This window comes from Trachypithecus francoisi, unplaced genomic scaffold, assembly GCF_009764315.1.
Source record: "Trachypithecus francoisi isolate TF-2019V2 unplaced genomic scaffold, Tfra_2.0 Lachesis_group11, whole genome shotgun sequence".
Lineage (NCBI taxonomy): Eukaryota > Metazoa > Chordata > Mammalia > Primates > Cercopithecidae > Trachypithecus > Trachypithecus francoisi.
This window is the reverse complement of record NW_022681456.1, coordinates 124,706,408-124,732,586: the sequence shown is the minus strand read 5'-3', so window position 1 is coordinate 124,732,586 and position 26,179 is coordinate 124,706,408. Positions and strand designations below refer to the sequence as shown.

General features: G+C 51.2%; 2 protein-coding genes across 3 annotated transcripts in view; both read left to right on the top strand.

The window, feature by feature from the left end:
* The window catches only part of CLSTN3 (calsyntenin 3), a 50,593-nt gene extending 26,306 nt beyond the window's left edge, over positions 1-24,287 (top strand). For both annotated transcript variants that reach the window (XM_033222965.1, XM_033222964.1), the window contains 15 exons: positions 505-713; positions 980-1,129; positions 1,382-1,567; positions 1,995-2,276; positions 3,120-3,232; positions 6,413-6,575; positions 7,249-7,302; positions 8,027-8,184; positions 8,321-8,469; positions 14,094-14,320; positions 14,645-14,815; positions 15,641-15,786; positions 16,022-16,157; positions 22,833-23,035; positions 23,284-24,287. In XM_033222965.1, coding sequence (XP_033078856.1) covers positions 505-713; positions 980-1,129; positions 1,382-1,567; positions 1,995-2,276; positions 3,120-3,232; positions 6,413-6,575; positions 7,249-7,302; positions 8,027-8,184; positions 8,321-8,469; positions 14,094-14,320; positions 14,645-14,815; positions 15,641-15,786; positions 16,022-16,157; positions 22,833-23,035; positions 23,284-23,424 — 2,488 coding nt within the window. In that variant the 3' untranslated portion in view covers positions 23,425-24,287. The remainder of the gene's footprint in view (positions 1-504; positions 714-979; positions 1,130-1,381; positions 1,568-1,994; positions 2,277-3,119; positions 3,233-6,412; positions 6,576-7,248; positions 7,303-8,026; positions 8,185-8,320; positions 8,470-14,093; positions 14,321-14,644; positions 14,816-15,640; positions 15,787-16,021; positions 16,158-22,832; positions 23,036-23,283) is intronic.
* Positions 19,113-22,826, top strand: LOC117090588. The gene has a single exon (XM_033222970.1). It carries the CDS (start codon positions 21,562-21,564, stop codon positions 22,318-22,320), a length of 759 nt encoding a protein of 252 aa, XP_033078861.1. The 5' UTR covers positions 19,113-21,561; the 3' UTR covers positions 22,321-22,826.
* Positions 24,288-26,179: the final 1,892 nt, after the last annotated feature.

The following is a 26,179-nucleotide window of genomic DNA, read 5'->3' as shown; positions in this document are numbered from 1 at the left end:
TCAAAATCAGCTCCTGAGTACCCCTGGGGCTTGTTCCTTATCCCGTACATCAGTCCCCTTTCTTCGGGCCCTCCCCCTGGTGTTGTCCTTTCCCTGGCATGGCTTTGATGCAGCTTGGTGCTCTGTGGGGTAGGAAGGAGCGTGCTGGCTGCCTCAGTCTCGGGGATAGATGGGCAGGCTCCCTCCTGCTCTGGCTCCCGGTCGGGATTCCTGCTTGCTTCTTTCTGGTATATGGGTGTACCATGTAGAGGCTGTACCTTGGTGTACAGTACTGAGGCTGTATCTCGTTGTGCCCATATTGAGGCTGTTCGTTGGTGTACAGTATTGAAGCTGTAGCTCGGTGTACGGTATCGAATCTGTCCCTCCGTGTGTCATATCAAGGCTGTATCTTGATGTACAGTATCGAGGCTGTACCTCGGTGTGCTGTATCAAGGCTGTATCTCGATGTGTAATATCGAGGCTGGCTGATGTGTCCCCATTCCTCCTCCCCTCTGGTATGTGCAGGGCCACTGTGCATGTGCGGGTCAACGATGTGAACGAGTTTGCCCCAGTGTTTGTGGAGCGGCTGTACCGTGCGGCTGTGACAGAGGGAAAGCTGTATGATCGTATCCTGCGGGTGGAAGCCATTGATGGTGACTGCTCCCCCCAGTACAGCCAGATCTGCTACTACGAGATTCTCACACCCAACACCCCTTTCCTCATTGACAACGATGGTGAGTCCGCCCCTGGCTTCCCTGGCCGCCCAGTTCCCCTTGTGCACCCACCTCCCTCAGGACAACCCGGGGTTCCACTCTCCACTTTCACCCCTCAGACCCTCGCCTCACCTTTCTTCCCGAATGGAGCCTTCCCTTCCCAGACGCCTTTTCCCAGCATCCTGCTGCCTAACCTGCCTACTGCCCGATGAACTTGCACATCCTCCCCTCTCTGCCCTGGGCTTTCTCCAGTGCTCTAACACTCTGTCCTCCTGACCCCACCCCAGGGAACATTGAGAACACAGAGAAGCTGCAGTACAGTGGTGAGCGGCTCTATAAGTTTACAGTGACGGCTTATGACTGTGGGAAGAAGCGGGCGGCAGATGATGCTGAGGTGGAGATTCAGGTGAAGCCCACCTGTAAACCCAGCTGGCAAGGTGAGAGCTCAGCGCTGGGCCCCATCTTGTGAATCCTCTTTTTTCTTTGTCTCTCTTTCTGTCCCTTCTGACAATCATGGGCGCTAGGCTAGGGCTTGGAGGATATTGGGGCAGATTTGCAGCTATCTCCTCTAGTCAGGCCATCCTGCCAGGAGTCCCAAACTGTCCATGGACATGGCAAGAGAAGCATGGAGAGGGGAGGCTGCTTTACCCTTCTCTCTCCCCATCGCCCTCTTTGTCTCACCCATGCAGGCTGGAACAAAAGGATCGAATATGCACCAGGCGCTGGGAGCTTGGCTTTGTTCCCTGGTATCCGCCTGGAGACCTGTGATGAACCACTCTGGAACATTCAGGCCACCATAGAGCTGCAGACCAGCCATGTGGCCAAGGGCTGCGACCGTGACAACTACTCAGAGCGGGCGCTGCGGAAACTCTGCGGTAGGTGTGCTCCCAACACTGCCTCAGGCCCATCCCTTCTCATCCAACCTCTGTCCAAACTTCTCCAAGACTCTGCTTTATGTCACCTCTGGCCATCCACAGGTGTCTATACATAGAGGTTGTGACACATGGTTAGCTTCTGTGGCCCAAAAGGCAGGTACATATGTCTTTGGCAAAAATGCATAGACAGTCACGAGATGCAAGGTGGAATGACGGTGGGGAGAGATGAAGAGCTGGAGAATGGGTTAACTGGAGAGATACTCTTAGAAGAGAGTTCATCCCTCTCTTGTCTTTGAAAGGCCACAAGAGGTGGCGAGATACGCTGCAGGAAATCTTTTCCCATCAGTCCCTCTTTCCCTGCCTCCTGCTCATTTCACCATCTGCTGCTTCTTGGCTCTGACACTTGTGCCTCCTGGGGCTCCCACAGGTGCTGCCACTGGGGAGGTGGATCTGTTGCCCATGCCCGGCCCCAATGCCAACTGGACAGCAGGACTCTCGGTGCACTACAGCCAGGACAGCAGCCTGATCTACTGGTTCAATGGCACCCAGGCTGTGCAGGTGCCCTTGGGTGGCCCCAGTGGACTGGGTTCTGGGCCCCAGGACAGCCTCAGTGACCACTTCACCCTGTCCTTCTGGATGAAGCATGGCGTAACTCCCAACAAGGGCAAGAAGGAAGAGGAAACCATCGTATGTAACACTGTCCAGAATGGTGAGCCTCCCCTCCAGGCACTAGCCAGAGAGGGAAACTGTCTTCTTTTCCTGCCTCTGTCACTGCCCATTGTGTGACTGTGAACAGGTCACTTCCCCTCTCTTCATTTGTGAGGTGCAAGTGCCAGCTGTGCTATGCCTTGATTCTGTGCTTTATCCCGAACATGACATGTTGGATCCTACTGCGGTCAGAGTGCAATGGGATTCCTTGCTGCTACACTCATTTTCAGTTGCCCAATCAACTTACCACCATGTGGTAGGCTGCCCCCACCCCCTATCTCCTCTCCCATTAAAGCCCCTCCATTGCAGTGGGAAAGCCTGGGTAATGGTGTGCCCCATTCTTTCATCTTCCCATCTTGGGACTGGTTGGCCCCATCTCCGAGCCCTGTTCTTCCCTCAACTGCAGGGTCTACTCCACTGGAGAGGGCTCAGTCTTGACCTGCTCTTTCATTTCTAGCCACTTCTCCAACCTCATTTCCCTTGACCTTGACAACTCTTTTGAAAAGGGTTGTCACCCATGATGTATGTATTAACCAAAGGACTGGTGAAGAGCTGGTGAGGGAGTGAGACCGCTGACGCTCCCCGCTCAGCTAGCCAGGGTGCCTCAGAAGCCCAAGTTATCACTTGGACTGGAGTGTGTGTGTGTGTGTGTGTGTGTGTGAGAGAGAGAGAGAGAGAGACAGAGAGAGAGAGAGACAGAGAGAGAGAGAGAGAGAGAGAAACGCTAGAGAATGAGGGAATGAGAGAGGATTAAGAGAATCCAGCATCCTCTCCTTCCTGCTGCTTTGAACTTGTTCTGGCCTCAGCCTCTGTACTTGACCCCGTCCCCTTCCTGTGCCCTCAGAGGATGGCTTCTCTCACTACTCGCTGACTGTCCACGGCTGTAGGATTGCCTTCCTCTACTGGCCGCTGCTGGAGAGTGCCCGCCCAGTCAAGTTCCTCTGGAAGCTGGAGCAGGTGAGGCCAGAGCCAGGCTCCTGCGAGGGCTGAGTAGATGTGACTCACTTTTAGGAAAGGACCTTCTCTGGGCAGGGTCAGCATTTTCTGGGTTCCCCCTTGCGCTCTCTTTGCTTCTCCACTTTCAGCCCCTGACCATTCTACTCCCAGGTCCTCTTGTTCCCTTTTTCCAAGGCTTGTTCCCTGGACAAAGCACTCCTGGATTTAAAAAAAAAAAAAGGAACAAATGACTACTAACAGCAAACTCGACCAATCATCTATTTCCTCCCTGTTTTATTCCATCTCTCTCTTAAATAGGACTTTAACAGTATATGTCCCTGACTCTCAGGCAGTTAGCCTGTTGTAATCAAGATAAGTCATTCTGAGGTACACAGATTGGGTTTGAGTCTTGCCAAGGGAATTTGCTGTCTATGAAATCTTCGTTAATATGTGTAAACTTCAGGGTTAAAAAAAACCTGTTAAATAGGGATAAAAAGAATTCTGTATCCCAGAGTCGTTAGGATTAAATGACGTAATAGACCCTTGTCGACTGAAAAGCACTCCCTCTGTATATGTTACTTCTCACTATTATCAGCCCTGATTATGGAGGGATAAATAAAAATGGATAAAATATTTAAAATCCTCTCTTGAGCCAAGAGTTGCAGCCTCTTCATTATTTATTCTCCCGGCTGACCGCAAGGACCAGTGAGGACTAATGTGAGTTTTCACTCCTTCTGTTTCTCTTGTGAGTCCTAGTGGAGTGGCTGAGTAAGCAAATGGCAAAAAAAAAAAAAAAAAAAAAAAAAAAACCAAAACAAAACAGAACAGAGAAAGAGAAGTGCCCAGATAATTTATAAACTAGATAATTGAGGGCTATCTACGAAAGCTTTGCTATCTGTGGCACTCTTTTAAAGAGACAGTCTGCCATTTGCTGCTGCTTGATTTCCGCCCCGCCGCCACACGTTGCAAATATTGATAACGTCATCCTTGCTGTCTTTCTTTAATTCAACCTCCTTTAATCAACCAGTATCTATTAAATACAACTAAGTCTCTGTCATTCAGCTAGGTTCTGGGGGTACAATGAATGAAACAAAATCTTTGCCATCATTGAACTTACATTTTAGTTGGGGAGAGAAATTTTTAAAAGGTAAATAGACACGTAAAAACGATAAATTGTGATAAATGCTCTGAAAGTAGCAAGCAAGGGACTGGAGCAGAGCATGGGGGGAGGCAAGGAGAGGAGAAGTCTCCTTGGATTGGATGCTCCTGGGGGACCTGACTGAGGCGGAATTTAAGCCTAGTGCTAAAGGATGAGAAATAGCTGCCTGTGGGAAGAGAGTGGGAAGGTTCTAGGAAGAGGAAAGAGCAGATGCAAAGGCCCTGAGGCAAGAAAGAGCTCAGCATGTCCCAAGCATGGAAAGAGGGCCAGTGAGGTTGGAGTACAGTGAACAAGGCTGGAGATAAGTTGCAGAGATGGGCGGTGATCAGGTTGTACAGTGGACTTTTTCAGCCGGGTTAGTCTCGATTTTTGTCATATGAGAGATGGGAAGTGTTTTTTGAAGGATTTGAAGCATAGGCATGACCTGATCAGATTTATGTGTATGTGTATATATATATATATATATTTGAGATGGAGTCTCACTCTGTCACTAGGCTGGAGTGCAGTGGTGTGATCTTGGCTCACTGCAACCTCTGCCTCCCGGGTTCAAGCAATTCTCCTGCCTCAGCCTCCCTAGTAGCTGGGACTACAGGCACCTGCCACCATGTCCAACTAATTTTTGTATTTTTACTAGAGACGGGGTTTCACCATGTTGGCCAGGATGGTCTTGATCTCTTGACCTTGTGATCCACCTGCCTCGGCCTCCTAAAGTGGTGGGATTACAGGCGTGAGCCACCGCACCTGGCCAGATTTACATTTTAACAAGATCCCCTTGGCAACTGTGGGATGGATGTATTGAAGAGATCTAATGGTGACAGTAAACAGGACTGTTGCAACAGTCTTCATGAAAGGGGTTGGGGACATGACTGATGTGTGGCAATGGAGACGGAGAGTCCTGCACAGAAACCTGCAGCTTGTAGCTCTGTTTGGACTTGGGATCAACAGCACCTGCTGATGGACTGGATGTGGAGGCTGAGGGAAAGGGAAGATCAAAGTTGTTTCCTGTGTCAGCCGCTTGAGCAGCTGGATGGATGATGGAGCATTTATTCTACCTGGGGAGAAACTGAGGGAGTTGGGAAAGGGCATGGACTTGCATCTTACATGTGTTAAATGTGAGATACTTGTGGGCATCCAAGCAGAGAACCTGGCATTCAGAGGAGAATTCTGGGCTGGAGATGCAGATTTTGGAGTTACCAGTGTATAACTATGGTACCCAAACCCATGGCAACAGATGAGGTGACTTCTAGGAAGAGAGTGTAGAGAGGAAAGAGAAGAGGGCCTAGGTCTGAGCCTTAAGGAACCCCAACATTTGGAACTGGATGAGGCAGAGTACTCTCTGCCTCTTTTTCCTCTGACCATCCCCCATTCCATCTTGGCTGGCCCTAGGAGAGACTGCAAAGGGAAGCAATATTTATTTTAGTGCTTAATGGTGGGTTAGAAGCTACCCTAGAGATAACCTGTAATCCCAGCTACTTGGGAGGCTGAGAGGATCACTGGAGGCCAGGAATTTGAGACCAGCCTAGGCAACATAGTGAGAGCTCATCTCTAAAAAATAAAAAACTTAGCTGGACGTGGTGGCACATACCTGTAGTCCCAGCTACCCCAGAGGCTGAGGTGGGAGGATGGCTTCAGCCCAGAAGTTTGAGGCGTCAGTGAGCTATGATTGCACCACTGCACTCCAGCCTGGGGGACAGAAGGAAACCCCATCTCTAGAATTTCCAGTGCCTTACATACATACGTAATACATAGGTTTTTGGGGGAAATTTATGCATGACAGTGTGTTACTCCTCTTAGGAATATTTATAGCTTTAAAGATTTCCCTGAAGAGTGGAATCTTTGCTACTAGGCTGATTGCCTGATAGATTTTGGACAAGGAGGTTATTCCTTGAGCTGGATAGGCAGCAAAGCACTAGTAAGCCCTGTTGGTAGAGCTGGGAATAAAGGGACTGTCCCCTGTCTCCCAGGAGATGGGGCAGTGCCTGGGGTTAGCTCTCTGAAGAGGAATTACCTGAGAGGCTCTTGCCCCTACCCTACTCGCCCAGGTCTGTGATGATGAGTGGCACCACTACGCCCTGAACCTCGAGTTCCCCACGGTCACACTCTACACCGATGGCATCTCCTTCGACCCTGCCCTCATCCACGACAATGGCCTCATCCACCCGCCCCGAAGGGAGCCTGCTCTCATGATTGGGGCCTGCTGGACTGGTAAGTCCCTCTGAGCTTCTCAGTGAAGACTCCAGTGTTTTAGGATTTGGGAAGGGAGGTAGGCTGGTGAGGAGCAAGGGCAGTCTGACGCGGCGGCTGAGGCCACCTCATGCATCTCTCTGCAGCTGGGCAGGGTAACTGAAGATCTTCATGGAAGGGACCACAGCCTCCCTCCCATATCTCCCACTAATCCAATCACCTCTGACTCGGAGGAATTAATTTCTCAGGCATCCTCAGACTCTCTCTGTAACTCCAGCCTGTTTCCACTTTGTTCCATCAAAGTGATATGACTTCCATAGCCTGTTCCCCTGCTCAAGGAGAGTAACCCCTTAGAGTGTCCTCAGTCTTTCAACTTTTAAGCCATTAAAAAACGTTTCCCCTCTTGGGACTGTGTGTGTGCACATGTGCCTGCCTGTCTTACCAGAGCCCATGTGTTTCCTCAGCAGTATATTGTATTTGGGGGTTTGTCTCTAACAGAGGCTGGAGAGTTTGGGACATGACAAAAGAAGGGTTGGGGTTGAGCTGAGAGGTTGCAGGTTATACACGGGAGGGTCAGAGTCCCATGTGAACGTGAGAGCACTCATGGGGATGAGAAGAAGAAGTCTCATTCCTCTCTGTCAATCTGTCCACATCCCTGAAGTCATTACCACTGTTTTTTTTTTTTTATCCCTAGAGGAGAAGAACAAAGAGAAGGAAAAGGGAGACAACAGTACAGATATCACCCAAGGTACTCTGTGTGTAAGAACTGGAGACCAGAGAGTTCTCATCCTCACTTTCTGTTCTGAGACCCCTTTTCCACCCCAAATTCTATCCAGCCTGTGACAGCCTCCTAGGCCACCAGGGGGCAGAGCCTCCAAGAAATACAGCAGGGCAGAGGCTCCTGGAGTGGTAAGGCCAGAGGCAGCTGGGCTGGGTTCTGGGTGTCCTGTCCTGCCCACAGAATGAAGAATGGGGTTCTCTTGGTGGCTTTCCATATGGCAGAAGGGAGGTGGCAGGAGTCAGGAGTCAGACACGCAGGAGGGGAAGGTCTGGGCATCTGTGAAGCTCGCTCACATCCATCCTGGTCTCCCTGCATGTCTGGAAAGACGTCCTCTCCTGCCACCTCCCCGTTCCTCCTTGTTTTGACTCTTTCCTCCTGTTGGTCCTGTTTCCTTTTCTTCCTCCCCCTCGTCTTTGTTGCTTCTACTTTTCACCCTTTTTCTTCTCCTCTGGCTTTATTCTGTCTTCTTTTTTTCTCATTTTCTCCCTTCTCCAGCCTCCCCGCTTATCTTCACTTCTCCTTCACCTCTCATCTCTCTTTTTTCCTTTTTTTTTTTGTTTCCACATTTCTCCTTTTTGTTTTCTTTCTCAACTCTTCTGCTCTTTCTCTTCTTTCCCTTTCTCTCAGCCTTCATCCTTTTCCATCCTCCTCTCTTCTCACCTTCCGTCCTGCTCCTGTGTTCCCACCCTAGGAGACCCTTTGCCGATTCACCACTATTTCCATGGCTACCTGGCTGGTTTCAGCGTGCGCTCAGGTCGCCTGGAGAGCCGTGAGGTCATCGAGTGCCTCTATGCATGTCGGGAGGGGCTGGACTATAGGGATTTCGAGAGCCTGGGCAAAGGCATGAAGGTATTGCCCCATCCTCTAGCCCTGTTCTTCCCCGCATGCCCCCTGCCCCTCCCCTGTGCCCTACCCCTCTACCTCTGCTCCTTTCCTCTCCCACCTCCTGGCCCTGCTCTCAGCTGTGTCTGTATCTGGGGCCCAGGTCCACGTGAACCCCTCACAGTCCCTGCTCACCCTGGAGGGGGATGATGTGGAGACCTTCAACCATGCCCTGCAGCACGTGGCTTACATGAACACTCTGCGCTTTGCCACGCCCGGCGTCAGGCCCCTGCGCCTCACTACTGCTGTCAAGTGAGTGTTGGGTGGGGCAGGGCAAATCATTGAGCAGAGCCAGACTGTGTCACAGGTCCTTGGCCTAAGGCATCACCTAGAGCTAGGCATACCTCTTTTGTTTTATGGATGAGGAGACTGGGCCCTCAAATGGAGAGGGTCACAGAGCAATATTGGTAGAAGAGTCTGGACTACACTCAGATTTCTCAACAATCAATACGTTACTCTTTCTACCAAGTCACACTTCCAGGGTTTTCGGCCTTTGATCTCCTCTATGCCTCTGTGCTGACACGTAAAGTGGGACACAGGATTGGGAGTGGGGAGACCTGACATTAATTCTGACTCAATACGAATTGCTTGGATAACCTTGGGCAAATGGTGAGTCCTGGCTGCTTCACTTGTTTTAATCTTGCTTCACCAAGCCCTTGCGAGGTCACATACGATGACCTAAGTCTAGGGGTTGGCAGTCCTAGGCCAAATCTGGCCTGCTGCCTGTTTCTGTAAATAGTTGTATTGGAACACACCAGTGCCCATTCGTTTGCATATGTCTATGGCTACTTTCACACTGGGATGGCAGAACTGTGGGTAGTTGGGACAGAGATCATATGGCCCTGCAAACAGAACTATCTAATCCTTCATAGAAAAAGTTTGCTGGCCGGCCATGGTGGCTCACACCTGTAATCCCAGCACTTTGGGAGGCTGAGGCAGACGGATCACGAGGAGTTCAAGACCAGCCTGGCCAACATGGTGAAACCCCATCTCTACTAAAAATACAAAAATTAGCTGGGCGTGGTGGCGCATGCCTGTAATCCCAGCTACTTGGGAGGCTGAGACAGGAGAATTGCTTGAACCGGGGCCTGGGAGGTGGAGGTTGCAGTGAGCCGAGATTGTAACACTGCACTCCAGCCTGGGCTACAAAGCGAGACTCTGTCTCAAAAAAAAGAAAAAAAGGAAAGTTTGCTGACCTCTGAATTCTAAGTGAATGACTTTTGGTGTCTTTAAAAGAAAAATTGTAGATTATTTCAAGGTTTGAGTATATATTACATGTTTAAAAATACAGATCAATTGAGAGGCAATGAAAGTATGATAGTTAAGAGCATAGGGTCTGTTGCTAGCTTTTTGGCACTGGGCAAATGCTATAAAGTAGTGATAGCAATAGAGTAACTCATGGAATTGTTATCATAACTATATGATATAATCTGGATCAAATGCCTAGCAGAGAGCTGATGCTGCTTAAATGCTGGCTATTATTACATGAAGGCATTTTCACCCCTTATTATGGTTGATGGGCGGTTTTTAGGAGATACTGCCATCTAGTGGGTGAATGACATGCTTTAGGAGTCAGGATTTCTGCGTTCCAATCTTGTTACCCCAGCCCCCATTCTGCCTCAGTTTCTCTGTGAGCTATATGAAGATAAACATCTCAAATTTGCCCCTATCCTGGGAGGGGTGCGTTTAGAGGGGAGAGTGCTCTGAGCCCTGGAGGGCTACTGGGTGTGATCATCAGGCCTCAGAGTTAGAGCTGTGGAAGGGCCCGGACCGTGGCTTTTGGGAATTTGCTCGTTCAGGGTATGGAGCTGAAGGTCACAGGCAGATGAGTTAATGTGGGTGCAGCTGATTGCTGAGTATGCACCCCACCATGTCCCAGTCAGAGCTCCAGTTGTTAAGGGGCTGTCATTCAGTTATGAAAGGCGTAATCCGTCAGAAGCCAAGGCATTGCCTCGTTCCCTCCAGTGCTCAGGAGCCATGTCAGAAGGGAGGGCTCTGGTTTTTGGCCTAGGGTGGAGCTCTGCAAGGGGAGTTCCTGCAGGGGGAGGAGTTGACATTTTCTTTGCTGAGTGGCTCATCTGAATTCCCCCTATCTTTTTCATGCCTAGGATAGAGGTTTATCCAAGGGCTTGGAAGCTGCCTATGAGGAAAGGGGCCTTGATGTTTTCTCTATGAGGTTAAGAAACAGAGTTTACATTTCTCCATATCTAAGGTTACTACATGGTTGGTGCTATCCTTATACTTCCCTGAGGTGATGGGAGAAAATATAGAGGGATGTGTGTGTGTGTGTGTGTGTGTGTGCATGCAACAGATACAGACAGGTACCTAGCAACACTTCCCTTTCCCTGATGCTTCTCCTTGCCCCTGTCCATGTGGCTTTCGTAGCTTCCAGTTTTCAGTTCTTGGACGTCTGTCTATTTAAAGCCAGATTTATGCAGCTATTTGGTCAATGCCTAAATGCAGGTTTTCCTGAAATTTTTTTTTTTTTTTTTTTTTAGTATTTTCTTGGAAAGCCCATCTACTTGTGGCATTGACCCCCGGACAGATAGATACCACATCTTTTTCTCTAGTATTGTCCTCTTTCCACAGCTTTTGACTTTCCACTTGCTTCCTGTAGCCTCTATGTAGAAGTTCCGCCAGCACCTCAACCGAATGAGCTAATGCTGAAATAATCAACTGCAGTCCCAAACCAGCCCTCCCCCGAACTCCCTCTCTAATGGTGTCTCTGTCCTTGCAGTCACCCAGAGCTTGAAAGCTCTGAGTCATCTTTGATTCTTGCCTGTCTTTATCTTCCACTGCCCATCAGTTGCCAGGTCACCTGGACCCTGCCTCTGTGCTGGGTGTCTGAAATCTGTCTCCTCTTTCTTTTGCTGCTGTTACTATTCTAGCCCAGGTCTTATTACCTCTTGTCTGGCCCATTGCCTCCTAACTAGCTGACCTATCTCTAGTGTTCTAATTTCATTTATCCTCCACTCTGAGGCTAGGTGAGTGATCTTTTGAGTTTTCATCATCACACTTCCCTGATGAAAAAGATATCAGTGGCTTCCTCTTGCCCACTGCATAAAAATGTCAAATGTGCTGGGTGCAGTGGCTCACACCTGTAATCCCAGCACTTTGGGAGGCCAAGGTGAGAGGATCACCTGAGGCCAGAAGTTTGAGACCAGCCTGGACAACCAACAAGCTGCATGCCTGTAGTTGCAGCTACTCAGAAGGCTGAGGTGGGAGAATCACTTGAGCCCAGGAGTTCAAGGCTGTAGTGAGTCATGATTGCACCACTACACTCCAGCCTGGGTGACAGAGCGAGACCTTGTCTCTAAAACGTTAGAGAAAAAAAGTCAGATCTTATCATGGCATTTAAAGCCACCAGCCATCTGGCTCCTGGTCGTTTCTGCCTCATATTCTTCTACTCCCCTTAGTTAAGCTTCTCGCCATCCACTCTGGGTCAGTGCTACCCTCCTTCAAAGGCTAGCTCAGTTGCTACTTTCTCTGATCATTCCTACCTTCCTTTTCCAAGCACCCTCCTCTTATCCTAGCCAGAACTAACCTCTCCCTCCTCTGAACTCTTCTGGTTGTTTGTTGCACTCATCTGGCGATGACCATATTTGCCTTTGTTTTAACTTTTGTGTGCCATGTCTAATCTCTCTACCAGACCAGCAGTGCCTTTGGGTCAGGCCCCCTATTCCCCTTGGGATTCCCAGAGCGGCAGCACAGCACAGCATTGCTCATTGCAGGGAAGATGTCTGTTGGAGTCTGTGCCTTTAGGGTCATCTGGGATTGTTTCCCAAGGGGCTTTGCCCTAGGCCTATCTGGATGACAGTGCAGATTGTAATAGGCCCTGCTCCATGTGGCACAGGAACTCAGCACATCGTGGGCATTGGCAGCTTCAGGGGCTCTGAGCTCATCACGCCTGCTGAGATTATGCCTTCTCCCTTTTTGCTCCAGCATTCAAGCTGGGCATGCTCAGTAACACTAATAATTACAGTCCTCTCTGCAAAATTGTTTCCACTAGCACCAGCATGTGGATCAGAGTCCCTGCTCCTGCATCGCTAACTCCACTGTGAAGTCTGCTTGTTCAAGTGGGGAAACGCCTTTACACATAAATTTCCCTGGTGCAAACCCAGGCCCCAAATGGTGCCTGTGGTTTAGTGGAAAGATCAGTGGACTTGGGCCGTGTGTGGTGGCGCATGCCTGTGGTCCCAGCTACTCAGGAGGCTGAGGCACAAAATCGCTTGAACCCAGGAGGCGGAGGTTGCAGTGAGCTGAGATGGCGCTACTACATTGCAGCCTGGGCAACAGAGCGAGACTCTGCAAAGCAAAACAAAACAAAACAAAACAAAAATCAGTGGACCTGGAAGGAGAAGAATGGTTTAAGCCTTGACTCTTTTGTTTTCTTTGTCTTTCTTTTTTTTGTTTTTGTTTTTGTTTTTGAGATAGGGTCTCACTCTGTTGCCCAGGCTGGAGTGCAGTGGCATGATCTTATTGGCTCACTGCAACCTCTGCCTCCTGGGCTCAAGTGTTCCTTCCACCTCAGCCTCCTGAGTAGCTGGGACTACAGGTGTCTGACACCACACCTGGATAATTTTTGTATTTTTTGTAGAGACGGGGTTTCACTATGTTGCCCAGGCTGATCTTGAACTCCTAAACTCAAGGGATCCTCCCGCCTCAGCCTCCCAAAGTGCCAATATTACAGGCATGAGCCACCATGCCCAGCCTGAGCTTTTGGCATTTTACAGCATAGAAATGAGGTTATATTGAAATAATATGGGCCAGGTGCGGTGGCTCACGACTGTAATCCCAGCACTTTGGGAGGCCCAGATGGGCAGGTCACCTGAGGTCAGGAGTTCAAGACCAGCCTGACCAATATGATGAAATCCCATCTCTACCAAAACTACAAAAATTAGCCGGGCGTTGTGGCGTGTGCCCTATAATCCCAGCTACTCCGGAGGCTGAGGCAGGAGAATCGCTTGAACCCAGGAGGCAGAGGTTGCAGTGAGCCAAGATTACACCATTGCGCTCCAGCCTGGGCAACAAGAGTGAAACTCCACCAAAAAACAAACAAACAAACAAAAACCAAAAAACCCCCCCAAAAACAAAAAACAGACAAGTGAACAAAAGAAATAGTATGGGAAAAAGGCTTCATAACTGGCAAGGGCTATTGGTTGTGAGGTGTTGGTATTTCTGGTAAAAGGCGGGGCTAAATGTGATCCTGAGAGCATCACTCCTGAGCAGCTGTGCTGTTGGTTGGTCTGGCTCAACGGCGTCCTCTAGGGATAGCTTGTCCTGGTGCCTGGATCCTAAAGCTTCATGAGACAGTGGATCTAGGTCCAAGGTAGCCAGATGATCTCACCTACCAAAGTGTGTGTCCCCGCTATTGAAGGGAATGAAAGGCACACCCGAGGAGGACACCCTTTGGTAGATGTCCACCCTCTACTTTTAGTGTTGAATAATTTTGGGCGCATATGTGCTAGAGAGTATACTGTTCCCTTGTATTTTTAAACTCCTGGATAAAGAACTGTGTGTGTATATATACATGTTTGTCAGTTCAGTTTGCTTTATTTTTCATTAAAATACCATTTATAGGTACTCCATAATCCTGGAGTAGGTCATTGATGGTGTGATCACACCCACAGGTTGGAGTTACCTGACTTTCTGTCCTCAATATTTTCCTTGGTGACATCCTACCAGGAAAGGATATGTCCCCCTTCAACTGCTGTGGGGGTTGGGGTGCAGAGGCATGACCCCCTTTCTTCCCCTGCCCCTCCCTGATATGAGATGCTCTATGATAGAGGTAGCTGGGGCAGCGAGTGAAACAGAATGTAGGTTTTCAGGGAGGAAGTGTTGGGGTCACATGTTGCTTCTCCTCCTTTCTCACACAGATGCTTCAGTGAAGAGTCCTGTGTGTCCATCCCTGAAGTAGAGGGCTATGTGGTGGTCCTTCAGCCTGATGCCCCCCAGATCCTGCTGAGTGGCACTGCCCATTTTGCCCGCCCAGCTGTGGACTTTGAGGGAACGGAGGGTGTCCCTTTGTTCCCTGATCTTCAAATCACCTGCTCCATTTCTCACCAGGTGGAGGCCAAAAAGGATGAGAGTTGGCAGGGCACAGGTAAGGATGACTCCGGGGAGTAACACCATCCAGAGAACCAGCCAGTGTCTGAAGCCAGAGTGCGGGAGAACTCCTGGGGCTGGAAGCAGAAAGTGACTCCATCCTGTGTTTGTTTGATTAAACAACTTATCTTTAAGAAGGAGAGCAAGCGGGAAACCCATGGATGGAAATGAATTGCTGCGTAATGATCTTCTTGAAAATGATGCTGCCTTCCCTTTCCCTGACCCTGGAAAGGGGGGGACAGTGGTGGTGAGGGGATGGCTGGGGCTCAGAACCTCTGTGGGCCCTTTGGCTCTGACCCAGACCCTGCTCTCCCCAACCCAGTGACAGACACACGCATGTCGGATGAGATTGTGCACAACCTGGATGGCTGTGAAATTTCTCTGGTGGGGGATGACCTGGACCCCGAGCGGGAAAGCCTGCTCCTGGACACAACCTCCGTGCAGCAGCGAGGGCTGGAGCTCACCAACACATCCGCCTACCTCACCATTGCTGGTCAGTGGGGCCTGAGGGCCTGTCTTCTGTGTGTGCGCCCCTCCTAAAACGTAAGGGCCTGGGAAGCCCAGAGGGTCCTCCCTCCAGGTCCAGGGATGTGGACAAGTGTTGTTTTGCATTTTCCTAGCCTGGAAGATCCTCTGGCTTTGATTGTCCCTAGGGGAGGTGTGCTGGGTTTAGGCTCCGAATGCTTCTCTCTTCCTGCTCCTCTGCATAGCCTGGGTCACCTCCACTTCTGGTCCCACTCCTGTTTCCATTCAGGCTTCTCTCCTTCCTCTCCTCTTTCGGCTCATCTCTGCCCAGCTTTCTAATCCTCCAGCTGTTTGTTACTGGTCATCTCTGTTGTACAGCTCTCTCATCTCACGTGCACACCAGAGCTTTACAAGAAGTGCTCATCTCTTAGTGAATAGTGGGAGTGATGATTTGGTAGTTTCCAAAGGAAGCCAGGAGGGAGAATGGAGAAGGTGGAGATAACCAGTTCCCTTCTATTTCCACTCCTTTCCAGGGCTCACTTCTGTGTTTTCCTCTGTCTCAGATTCCCTCCTGCTTGCCATCTCCCTTTCTGTCTTTCAGGATGTCTTTTTCTCCTTCTTTCCATTCCTCCTCAGAACCTACAGAGCAGGAAACAGAGCCTTGATCTCTCCATCCTAGTTAGGCAGAGCGGGCAGGGATGGAGGGGAGCATCTCTCCCTTTGACCTCAGGTCGCACTTCTGCAGAGATGGGGCTGACCCACTCTACAGCTTGTGTGGTGTCAGCTAGTGGGGGTCCAGGAGAGAGGGTCCTGCCTCCACTGGACCTGCCCTGAGGTGCTTCCTCATCTCCAGGGGTGGAGAGCATCACTGTGTATGAAGAGATCCTGAGGCAGGCTCGTTATCGGCTGCGACACGGAGCTGCCCTCTACGCCAGGAAATTCCGGCTTTCCTGCTCGGAAATGAATGGCCGTTACTCCAGCAATGAATTCATCGTGGAGGTACCCAGAGAGTCTCCTTCCTTCCGCAGTTACCCACCCCCAGAAAGGAGCTGAGGTGGCATGGACTCAAAATGTTAGCTGGTGGGCATGGACATGGCAGCGTGCAGGGCTGCTGGACCCTGTGGTGGGTGGAGAAGAAGGAGATGGGGGCAGTAGTTAGATGGGGCTGGGCTCTAGAGAAGTGGGGAGGACCTGGGAGAAGCGTGTGTGCCCATGGAGGCCTCCCTCTGCCCAGGTCAATGTCCTGCACAGCATGAACCGGGTTGCCCACCCCAGCCACGTGCTCAGCTCCCAGCAGTTCCTGCACCGTGGGCACCAGCCCCCGCCTGAGATGGCTGGACACAGCCTGGCCAGCTCCCACCGAAACTCCAGTACGTAAGCCTGGTGGGGCTGGACAGGGAGGGGAAGGTGGCAGGTGAGTGGCCTGGGACAGGTATCCTCCCCTCCACCTCTGGGAGAGGACAAGGGGGGTGGAGCAATGGGTTCAGTTCCCCTGTGATACATGCCTTCGTTGACAGCTACGGACCAATCCCTCTCTCCCTTTGGATCACTCACTTTCCCTTGTGAAGAACATGAGCCTTGTGTCATTGTAGGGGTGCTTATTCCTGGAATCATAAAGTCAGTGTGGGTTTAGAAGTGTTTGTTTTTCCTGATGATGCCTTCTTCCCCAGCCCCAAGCATTATCAAATTAGCCCTGGACCTAGGATCCTCTGTGGTGAAGCTATCAAGCATTTACTAAGCACCTACTGTGTACTAGCACTGTCCTAAGATGATCTAAATGAGTTATAGGATAGATACAGTCCCTATCCCCAAGGAGAGAATTGGTACTATTACATGTAAAATTATGTGCTATGTGTGCAGTCACAAGAATATGTCTAAAAAAATATGCAAATATGCAAAGCATTACATTCAGATGGAGTGCTGCCCTTCAAAGCAACCTGGCCATGGACCCAAAGGTTCCCGGTCATGGTCCTTTACCAATGGTGCAATTTTATTTTCAACTTTTGAGTTGCATAATTGTAGAAAAACCAGAAAATAAATATCAAATATTTCTTTTAAAGAAGAAAAATCAGGCCAGGCACAGTGGCTCACGCCTGCAATCCCAATACATTGGGAGGCTGAGGCAGGAGGATCACTTGAGCCCAGGAGTTTGAGACCAGCCTGGGAACATAGTGAGACTCTGTCTTTACAAAAAATAAAAAAAATTAACTGGGCATGGTAGCACTTGCCTGTAGTCCCAGCTACTTGGGAGGCTGAGGTAGGAGGATCTCTTGGGCCTGGGAGGCCGAGGCTACAGTGAGCTGTGATCACACCATTGCATTCCAGTCTGGGAGACAGAGCAAGACTCTGTCTCAAAAAAAAAAAAAAAAAAAAAGAAGAAGAAGAAGACGACGACGAAGAAAAATCAGCCATGATTTCATTAGAGAGGAAACCACTGATAACATGAGATTTTCTGTTCCAGTCTTTTTTCTATTTTCTATGCCTAATTTTTCCTTTTTATAGAGTTAGGTATTAACCTATTTTGTGATCTGATAGTTACACTTCATATTATAAAACAAGTATTCTCCCACGTTATTAAAAATTGCAAATGATGCTGATGTTGTTGAAAGTGATTTTTGGAACCCCTTCTTAGAATTGCTTTCAGAGCCAATTTATAAGGTGCATTTAATTTTGTTATTTTTTGGGCATAACTTGCTTTTGACCCTGTTCAGTGTTACTCAACTTCATCATCCACTTTTGCCAAAGTTGGCTCTGGATATAATTCTAAGTTTTTAAACATTAAACCCACTCTCAAAGGCCATAGATTGGTCACCTTTGAAAAAAGTCAAAAGGTTGTGCCACAGGCTTTTAAGGCAATTCTCAGAGGATTCCACTAGTGCTTTCTTGGAAGAAGTTCGTGGTCTGTGAACACTGTGTGAAAGTACAGAGCTTATTTCAATATATGTGATGGTAATAATAGTTATAACAAACACAGGGTGCTCTCATCGTGTGCCAGGCACCGTGCTGGGGGATTACGCATATTAACTCATTTAGCCATCATAAACAACCAATGAAATGGGTACCAGAATTATCCCCTTTACAGGCAAGGAAACAGAGGCACAGAGAGTTCAAGTTCACACAGCTAGAAAGTAAGTGGAGCCAGGATTTACCTCCAGGAGGCATGATTCCAGTCTGTGCACTGACCATGGCCCTCACCCCTCTCCCCAGATGTTTGATGCTTTAAAAAGATTAGTCTTATGATTTTAGAGTTGCACATAATTAGGGGGAGCCCCTGAGGGCCTTCCCAGGGTTTTCTGACAGAGGCCAGCTCCTCTGATGCCCCCAGGGATTCAGTCTGGCTTCCTCTCCTCCTGCAGCGGCCACCACCTATACTGTCTCTTATGTTTTCTTTTTTCTGGGACTGGCTCCCTTCTTCCTTGCTTTCTCTGAAAACAACGGCAGAGGCTTTTGGGAGGGGGAGGCAGGGTCCTGTTCTGTCGCCTAAGCTGGAGAACAGTGGTAATCATAGCTCACTGGAGCCTGGAACTCCTGAGCTCAAGCAATCCTCTTGCCTTAGCCCCCCGAGGAGCAGATGCATGCCAGTATGCTGGCTATTTTTAAGATTTTTTTATAGAGACAGGGTCTCACTTTGTTGCTCAAGCTGGTCTTGAACTCCCAGGCTCAAGCACTCATCCTGGCTGAGCTTCTGAAGTGCTGGGATTACAGGTGTGAGCCGCCGCATTTGGACTTGCAGAGGCCTTTTTCAGTGTTCTACTGTGATTCACTATAGCAAGTAGGTGGAAGTGAGGATTCGTGGGGAATATAAGGCATCACCAAGCTGCAAAGATTCAGAGAAGTTTCACACAGTATTTAGTCAAGAGAGACATGTTAGCAAACCAAACCTATTTATTTCAAATAAACTCTTGAGGCCAGCTACGTATTTTTTTTCCTTCTTGTGATTCCATAGCACTTTCTCCAGTTCTTTCATTGGGGATCATTCCACTCAATCTTTTCTGGGTTGGATACTAGGTCCTGCTACTCTGATTAGGCTCAAGGTAGATAGGGGTGCTGCCCGGCCTGGTGAGACTCTCGATCCTTACTTTCTTTGGTATAAGGCCCCAGGTGAGGGACTTCTTGTTCTTTTTTTTTTTTGAGACAGAGTCTTGCTCTGTCGCCCAGGCTGGAGTGCAGTGACCGGATCCCAGCTCACTGCAAGCTCCGCCTCCCGGGTTTATGCCATTCTTCTGCCTCAGCCTCCTGAGTAGCTGGGACTACAGGAGCCCGCCACCACGCCCGGCTAATTTTTTTATATGGTTTTTAGTAGAGACGGGGTTTCACCATGTTAGCCAGGATGGTCTCGATCTCCTGACCTTGTGATCCGCCCGTCTCGGCCTCCCAAAGTGCTGGGATTACAGACTTGAGCCACCGCGCCCGGCCGGGACTTCTTGTTCTAAGAGCCCAGCACCTTCTCCCCTGAGTGTCCAGCTGCCCTGCATGGGCTGGCCTGGCGGGCAGCGCTTGTCACCCCTCAGCCCCTGGAGCAGTGTCTGCACATGGCACCCTTTCACCTCCCCACAGTGAAGCCCGGTCTCCCCATCCTTTGTTCTGAGCTCATGTCCAGGCTGATCAAGCTTCCCTCAGATTTCAGTTGAGAGCAGCAGTTTTCCTTTGCTTCTTCTCTTATGTTGGCCTGAGTAGGACACAGAGTTCATAGCTTCCCTGAGGGCACCGGTGATTGGCATGCCTGAGCTGACAGGCCATTCATTGCATAAAACCCCTTCTATATGCCTTTTCTGAGTCCGCAAGGTGCTCCCTCCCTTTCACCTACAAATGCCGAGTGGTGTTGCAGAATTGTGGTTTCACAATATCAAACCATTCTAAACATGCAGAAGCAGTGAGAGGTGCGATCTCCTCCAGTGGCACAGAGGCCCATCGCTCTAAATCTCCTAAGTGCACTAGAGAGAGATCAATGTGGACTGGAACCAGTGTAAACTGGAACAGTAGGGGAGATTTTATGGCACATGTAGAGTTTGCATTTGGACCTGAAGTGTAGAAGGGAGTTTTGGATGGGCCTGAGAGAGAATGAGAATTTGAGAACTGGGGGTAGATGGGTGGTTAGGAGTGTTTACGGTTAGAGAGAATAAGGTTGGTTAAGAAGAGTGAGCCGAGGTGATGAGGGTATTGTGCATCTACTCATATCAAATTTTGATGCCTGCCAGAATCACCTGGGGAGCTTTAAAAACTCTTGGCACCTAAATTACACCCTAGAATGTCTAGCGGGTGGGAGCCATGTATCAGTGGTTTTTAAAAATCCCATGTGATCTTTAAAAGTTTGGGAATAATTTTCCTCCTTTGTTTCCTACAAGTATCTGAAGCTTTGCAGGAAGAGTTAGAAAGCAATAGGACAGAAAGAGAATGAATGAGGAAGCGAGGAGGAACAGGTAATGATGAAATAAAGATCAAATGAAGCCAGGGAATAAAGTCAGCTCATAACATGCTTACTATGAGATGCCGTGCAGTTGCTACCATGGGCCAGAATTTGGACTCTGAGCTTCTTTGAAGCTAAAGCAAAAGGAAACCTGAGCAGTTCTGAAAGCCATGATAGGAGCCGAACGCTATTTCATGAAAAGCCCTGGGACTGGGGCAGAAAGAAGTCTCTCCCGAGACTCTTTGCAAAGAGGGCACCGTGTGGAGCTGTGGGCAGGGCTTTCAACAGTGTCCTCGCAATCCCACAGACCATTTGCTAAGTCACCCCTTATGTTGGCTCTGGAGGTCATTCAAGGCTGGAATTAACTGCTCACATCTCATGTAGCAAGAAAAGTTGACCGTACTTCTTCAATTCTTGATTTTTATCTGTAGCTGATTTAAAAATCCTCCCATCTCCCTGGGCTGCTGACTCATCTTAAACTAATTAACCAGACTTGTCTGCTTGTAGATACAGTGTCTGCATTTTGTCTTTCCTGTGGTCATTTCTTATGGTCCTGGCAGTCAACTTGTCATTTCCTTCATTAGGCCAGGAGCTCGGAGGGACACTGCGTTGATTAAGGCACAAACCAGCTTTAGCTTGTTACCATTGTGTGCTTACAGCAAGTTCACCTGCTTTGGCCTCCACTCTGAGGCTGGGGTCACCACTCCTTCTAGAGCCTAGGCTTAGCCACCAGGCCCATCTGCCAGTGGAGGCACTGCCCCTGGGTCTGGTCTGTTGACATGGAGACCTGAGAGGCACTATTTCCTGCCAATGGGCAGAAGAGGCAGCTCTGTCCCCTCCTCCCTCATCCCCCCGTTCCCAGGCAGTTGGGAAATACTGATCCAGCCAGTCCTGTCTTCACCTTGGAACCAGTGTCGAGGGAGTGTGCCCCAGCAGAGTCCGTTCTAATTGGCAAGTGGCCTCAAGTGGGCTGTGGGTCGGGTCAGGATGGGGACCAACTTGGCAGACAGCCATCAGGGTGGCCTCAGGGAGGTGTGTGGCCTGCCCAGGCAGGGCATTCTCCACACACCTGCTTGGCCCTGGAGTGCGTGGCAGCAGAGTGTGCTGGCTGCTGGGGAGAGGGGCGCTGCAGCAGGGTGTGAGTGTGAGCTTGGGGGAGCTCCTGGGCCATGTACTTCCCTACGCTCTGCTCTGTCTATTGACACATGAGTCTCAGGCTGTAGGTAATTTGGAGACGCGGCTGGGATGTGATGTGTGTATGTTTCTAGGAGCTTGCTTGTGTGATTGCCAGTCTCTGTGTGTGTTTGGGGCACACATACATGGAATAGTCCCTCAGCAACGGGACTGCCCAGGGAGAAGCCGTGTGCATGCATGGTGGGCAGGGGTGTGCACCCATGTGGGGAGTAGTGACCCAGCTGCCCATAAGGGCCCTGGGCTTGGGGGTGCGTGTGTGGGGTCTTTACCTCCACCTGCTGTCCCTGGGGCTGCGGGCTTTCCTGCTTTGCTTCCTTGTGCTTCTCCGAGAGCTGTGTGTGTGTGTGCAGGAAGCAGGCAGGGCTGTGCTCACGGTGGCTAGCTCTGTGGCCCTCACAGCCCACATCTGTAGTGTCTACGTCTTCCTTCAGGGGGTTGCCTGGTCTGCCCAGCTGGTGGGGAGCTGGGTGATGCTGCACATATGGCTCTGCTGTGCCTTACTGGAGACCCTCAGACGCGTTCCTTTACTCCCGCTATGTGAGCAGGCGGCCAGGTGGCTGGTGTGGGCCGGCATGCAGGCTGGCAGAGGCCTGGCTCGGGTGTGGGGTGTGGCGATCTTTGTGCAGCTGTGTGCCCACACGGTCTTCCTGAGCATGTACCTGTGCATGCACATCTGCTTTGCCGCCATCAGCTCTCAGGTCCGTGTGAGAGTGCACATGCCGTTCTGTGTCTCACTGCCTTTGAAGGTCCATGCCCCTCTGAACCTGGGCATCAAAGTGGGGCTGCAGGGCCGGAAGCATGGCAGAGCCATGGGGGAGGCAGGTACGCCTCAGGGGGAGATGTTGGGGAAGCAGGAACCCCAGGCGTCCAGGAGCCCCAAGCCCACCAGGAGAAGGGAGGTGTCACGGAGTGAGCTCAGCCCAGGTGGGTAAGGGAAGGGGCTGCTCTGTGCCCCTTGGACTTGTCCCCAGCCTCAGGTGCTAGTGCCCTCCTCCTGCAGCCAGGCCAGGCTTGGAGCTGCATCTCCTCCTGCACAGCCAAGCTCATGTAGTGGCCCCGCCCCTCCCTCACTGGGCACTGGCACCTCTTTCCTAGGCTGAGTGGTCTCTGGGGAAGGCACAGGTGGAATGACAGGGACAGATTCCAGTCCTTGCCCTCTGTCCTGTGTGGATAGGGCTGTTCATGACAGTGTTGGGTTGGGAAGCCACCCTCTGTGTTTGTCCCTTTGCCTTGCAGCAGCTCCCTTCCTCCCCTCTCGTCTCCTGCCCTTCCTGGCGGGCTGTTTCTCTTCTGGCTTCTCCAGGTGTTCCTCTCTTCTCGGCCACTGTGGGTTCTGCCCTGGGACTCCTTCAGCCTGGGCCGCCTCCTTTCCTACCCAGCCCCCTGTCTGAGTGCCCCAGGTGTGCCTGGTCACGTTCTGCTCACCCCCGCACTCTCTCTGCAGTGATTCCCAGCGCCGCGACCCTCATCATTGTGGTGTGTGTGGGCTTCCTGGTGCTCATGGTCATCCTGGGCCTGGTGCGCATCCATTCCCTTCACCGCCGCGTCTCAGGGGCTGGCGGGCCTCCAGGGGCCTCCAGTGACCCCAAGGACCCTGACCTCTTCTGGGATGACTCAGCTCTCACCATCATTGTGAACCCCATGGAGGTGAGAGGCCGGGGAAGGGGGATTCTGTAGGGTCAAGACTGTGGAGGACACACTGGGAGAACTCCTGAGGAGGGGCAGGCCCGGGTGGAGGCTGTTCGCAGAGCTGCAGTGAGCAGGAGGGAGAGCGGTTCAGGCAGGGAAGGGGGTGCAAAGGGGATAAGGGGACCGAGGGAAGTGTGGCCCCTGAAAGAGAGGCTGGGGTGTGTGCAGGCCATTGATCCCTTCTTCTCTCTGTTCCCGCCCTCCAGTCCTACCAGAATCGGCAAGCCTGTGTGGCAGGGGCTGCCGGGGGCCAGCAGGAGGACGAGGACAGCAGTGACTCGGAGGTGGCCGACTCCCCCAGCAGCGACGAGAGACGCATCATTGAGACCCCCCCACACCGCTACTGAGGTCAACACCTCTCCCCACGCAGAGGGAGAATTCTGCCCTGGTGAAACAGACACTCCAGACATGGGAGAAGGACCTTCTGGGAGAACAGAGACCAAGAGGGAGACAGACTTCAGAACCAGTCCTCCTTTCATCTCAAAACCCCAGCGGGCCCTCTGGAGTCTGCCCTGCCCCTCCCCTAGCCCCCCATCCCTCACCTCTGGGCTGTCATACTCCTGGTGTGCCCCTTGCACTGGGGCTGACTGGGTTGGAAAGTGGGCTGGACTTCAGTTGCCTTTCTACCCCCAATGGCATCTGCCCTCTTAGCAGTCACTGTGTTGGGGAGAGGGTGACAATTGCAATGGCTGGGGCTGGAGCTGGGAGTGGGACTGAAGGAAACCTTCTCCTCTCCCCTTCCCTTCTCTCTTCTGTCCATGGGAAGCTTGTCTCCCTCTGCAGGGCTCCCTCAGCTGGGCCGTCGTCCCTGCTTCTCTTATGATCACCCCACCTCGTTTCCATTTCAGTCTGGGGACCCCGCTTCTCCCTCCTTTCCAACTTCCTTCCTTTCTTGTCCTGTTTCCCTTCCTGCCCTTGCAGTCCTGAGGTCCTGCAGCCCCGGCCCCTCCTCTGTGACCTGGTGTGGCCAAGTTGTGGGGACGGGAGAGGATGTGGGGGCCCCAGGTGTATATATATAATGTATATTTTTTCAGTGTTGTCGTGAGTGCAGCCCCTGTGTTCCCGTGTGCAGCTCACGGCCTTGTGTGTGTGTGTGTGTGTGTGTGTGTGTGTGGCATCGTCATGTCCTGGGGCAGGGGCGGGGGGATGGGTGTGGTGAGGGAAGGGACATATCCTAGGGTTTTCAAATAAAACAATCAGAAAAAAAAAAGCTCTGTGAGCTGTCTCCTGCCTGCCTGGTCCTGTGTGGGCGTGACGGAGGCTCTGAGGCCTCAGGGGCTGTATTGGTCTCTGCGCAGGGCTGAAGTGAGGTGGGAAGGGCTGGTGATCTTGAGGGCCTGACCGAGTAAGTCCCCAGGATGCCAGATCACCTGGAAAGTAAGCTGAGGCAGAAGGTTCCCACGCCCCCTTCCTTCAGTACCCCCTGGAAAAGTATAGAAGATTCAGGGAATGCTATGGACACCTGGGCAGATGCCCAGTGCCTTGTAGGGGCACTGCCAACCCCACCCCACAACTTGGAACATATTGCCCGTGCACACGGGCTCCCTGCTGGGTGTCCCCAGGGAGAAGGCAGGCAACCCTGATATTTGTACCAAAGGGATCTGGAGACTGTTCCCAGGCTGAGCCTTCCCTGCTGGCCAAGATTCAGACCCAGGGGATATCTGCCTTCCTTGCCCATGTCCACGTGGCTACCTCACATGGCTGCTGAATGACCTCAGCCCTCTCCACGCTGGCCCAGCCCCTGGCCTGACAGCAGGCAGAGTCTGGCCCTTCCACAGCCTTTTGGGCCACTAGTTCTCTGACCCAGGTCTTATTCAACCCGCAGGTGATAAAGGATGGTAACCCGAAGGGGTTATTTCAGAAGAGTGAACTGCTGGTGGGAGCATCTCCCCGGTGCTGTCCTGGCCCAGGAAATACCAGGGATCCAAGTCTTAGTTCCTTCCTGCAGCGTGAGGGGGTAGGGCATCCTCAGGCTCTTCCTGGTTCTCTGCGGTTGCCTGTAGCGCAGTTGGGGTGGAGGTAGGTGCTCTGCCTGACGCCTGTTCTGACATCTACCAGGTACCATTGTCCTTGCCCATGGCTGCAAACTCCCAGCTGTGTGTTGATGCCTCCATATTTTTATCTCCCACCTGGATCTCTCTCCTAACTCATATTTGCAACTACCTATTGGCATATTCACCTGCCCTTCCTGTGCCTCAGATTCCACCTTTCCCCAGCTTCTCTGTGACCTGTCCCTATCACCTTTCACCCATTTGCCTATGCCAGAAATCTGAGAGTCAGCCTAGATTCCTCCCTCTCCCTCAACCCGATGGCCAAATGGTGACGAAACCCTGTTGTTCTTACCCCTTAAAATCTCTCCAATAGGTCTTTTGCTTTCTATTCCCCCTATTGCTGCCGCTGCCTTGACCCGCACCTTCTGTGTTTTTGCCTGGTCTGTGGCAAGAGCCTCCCACCTGCCCTCCACCTGCCTCCCACCTGCCCTTGTCTCCTATGCCTTGCTCCACTCCAACCCATCCTCAACTCTGGATCTCAGTGGCCTTTCTCAAGTGCAACTCTGTTTGGACCACTCTCCGGTATAGCAACTTTCCTACCTCCTTGACAGGCCTGGGTCGCATCCTGAAGCCTTAGCCCCTTAACCCAGGTGGAGCAGGTCCTGCCTTCCTCCTTCTCTGGCCTCTTTGCAGCCACCACCCCTGCACCCCTGCAGTGGGGTCACAGAAATCATGTATGCTTCCCACACGCACCCTGCTCTTTCTCGCCTCTGTGTCTGCAGGTATTGTTCCCCCTCCCTGGCATGTCTCTTACCCATTGTGTGCCTTGACAGTCTTCTATTACTGAAGACCTGGTTCGAGAGTTGCCTCTTCCAGGAGTTCTGCTGTGCTCTGGGACCCCTTGTTCATGCCTCCATGATGGTAGTGACTACAAAGCTGTGGGACATGTCTGTCTCCCCACAGATTCTCTGTATCCCCAAGAACTTGCATAGGGCCTGGCACACAGTAGGGGCTCAGTCAGTGGTGACTGAGGTGATATGTATGGCTCTCAGACTCAGGGAAGACTCACTGGTAGGAAGAGAGAGGAGACCTCCATTGGTGGCCCACAGCA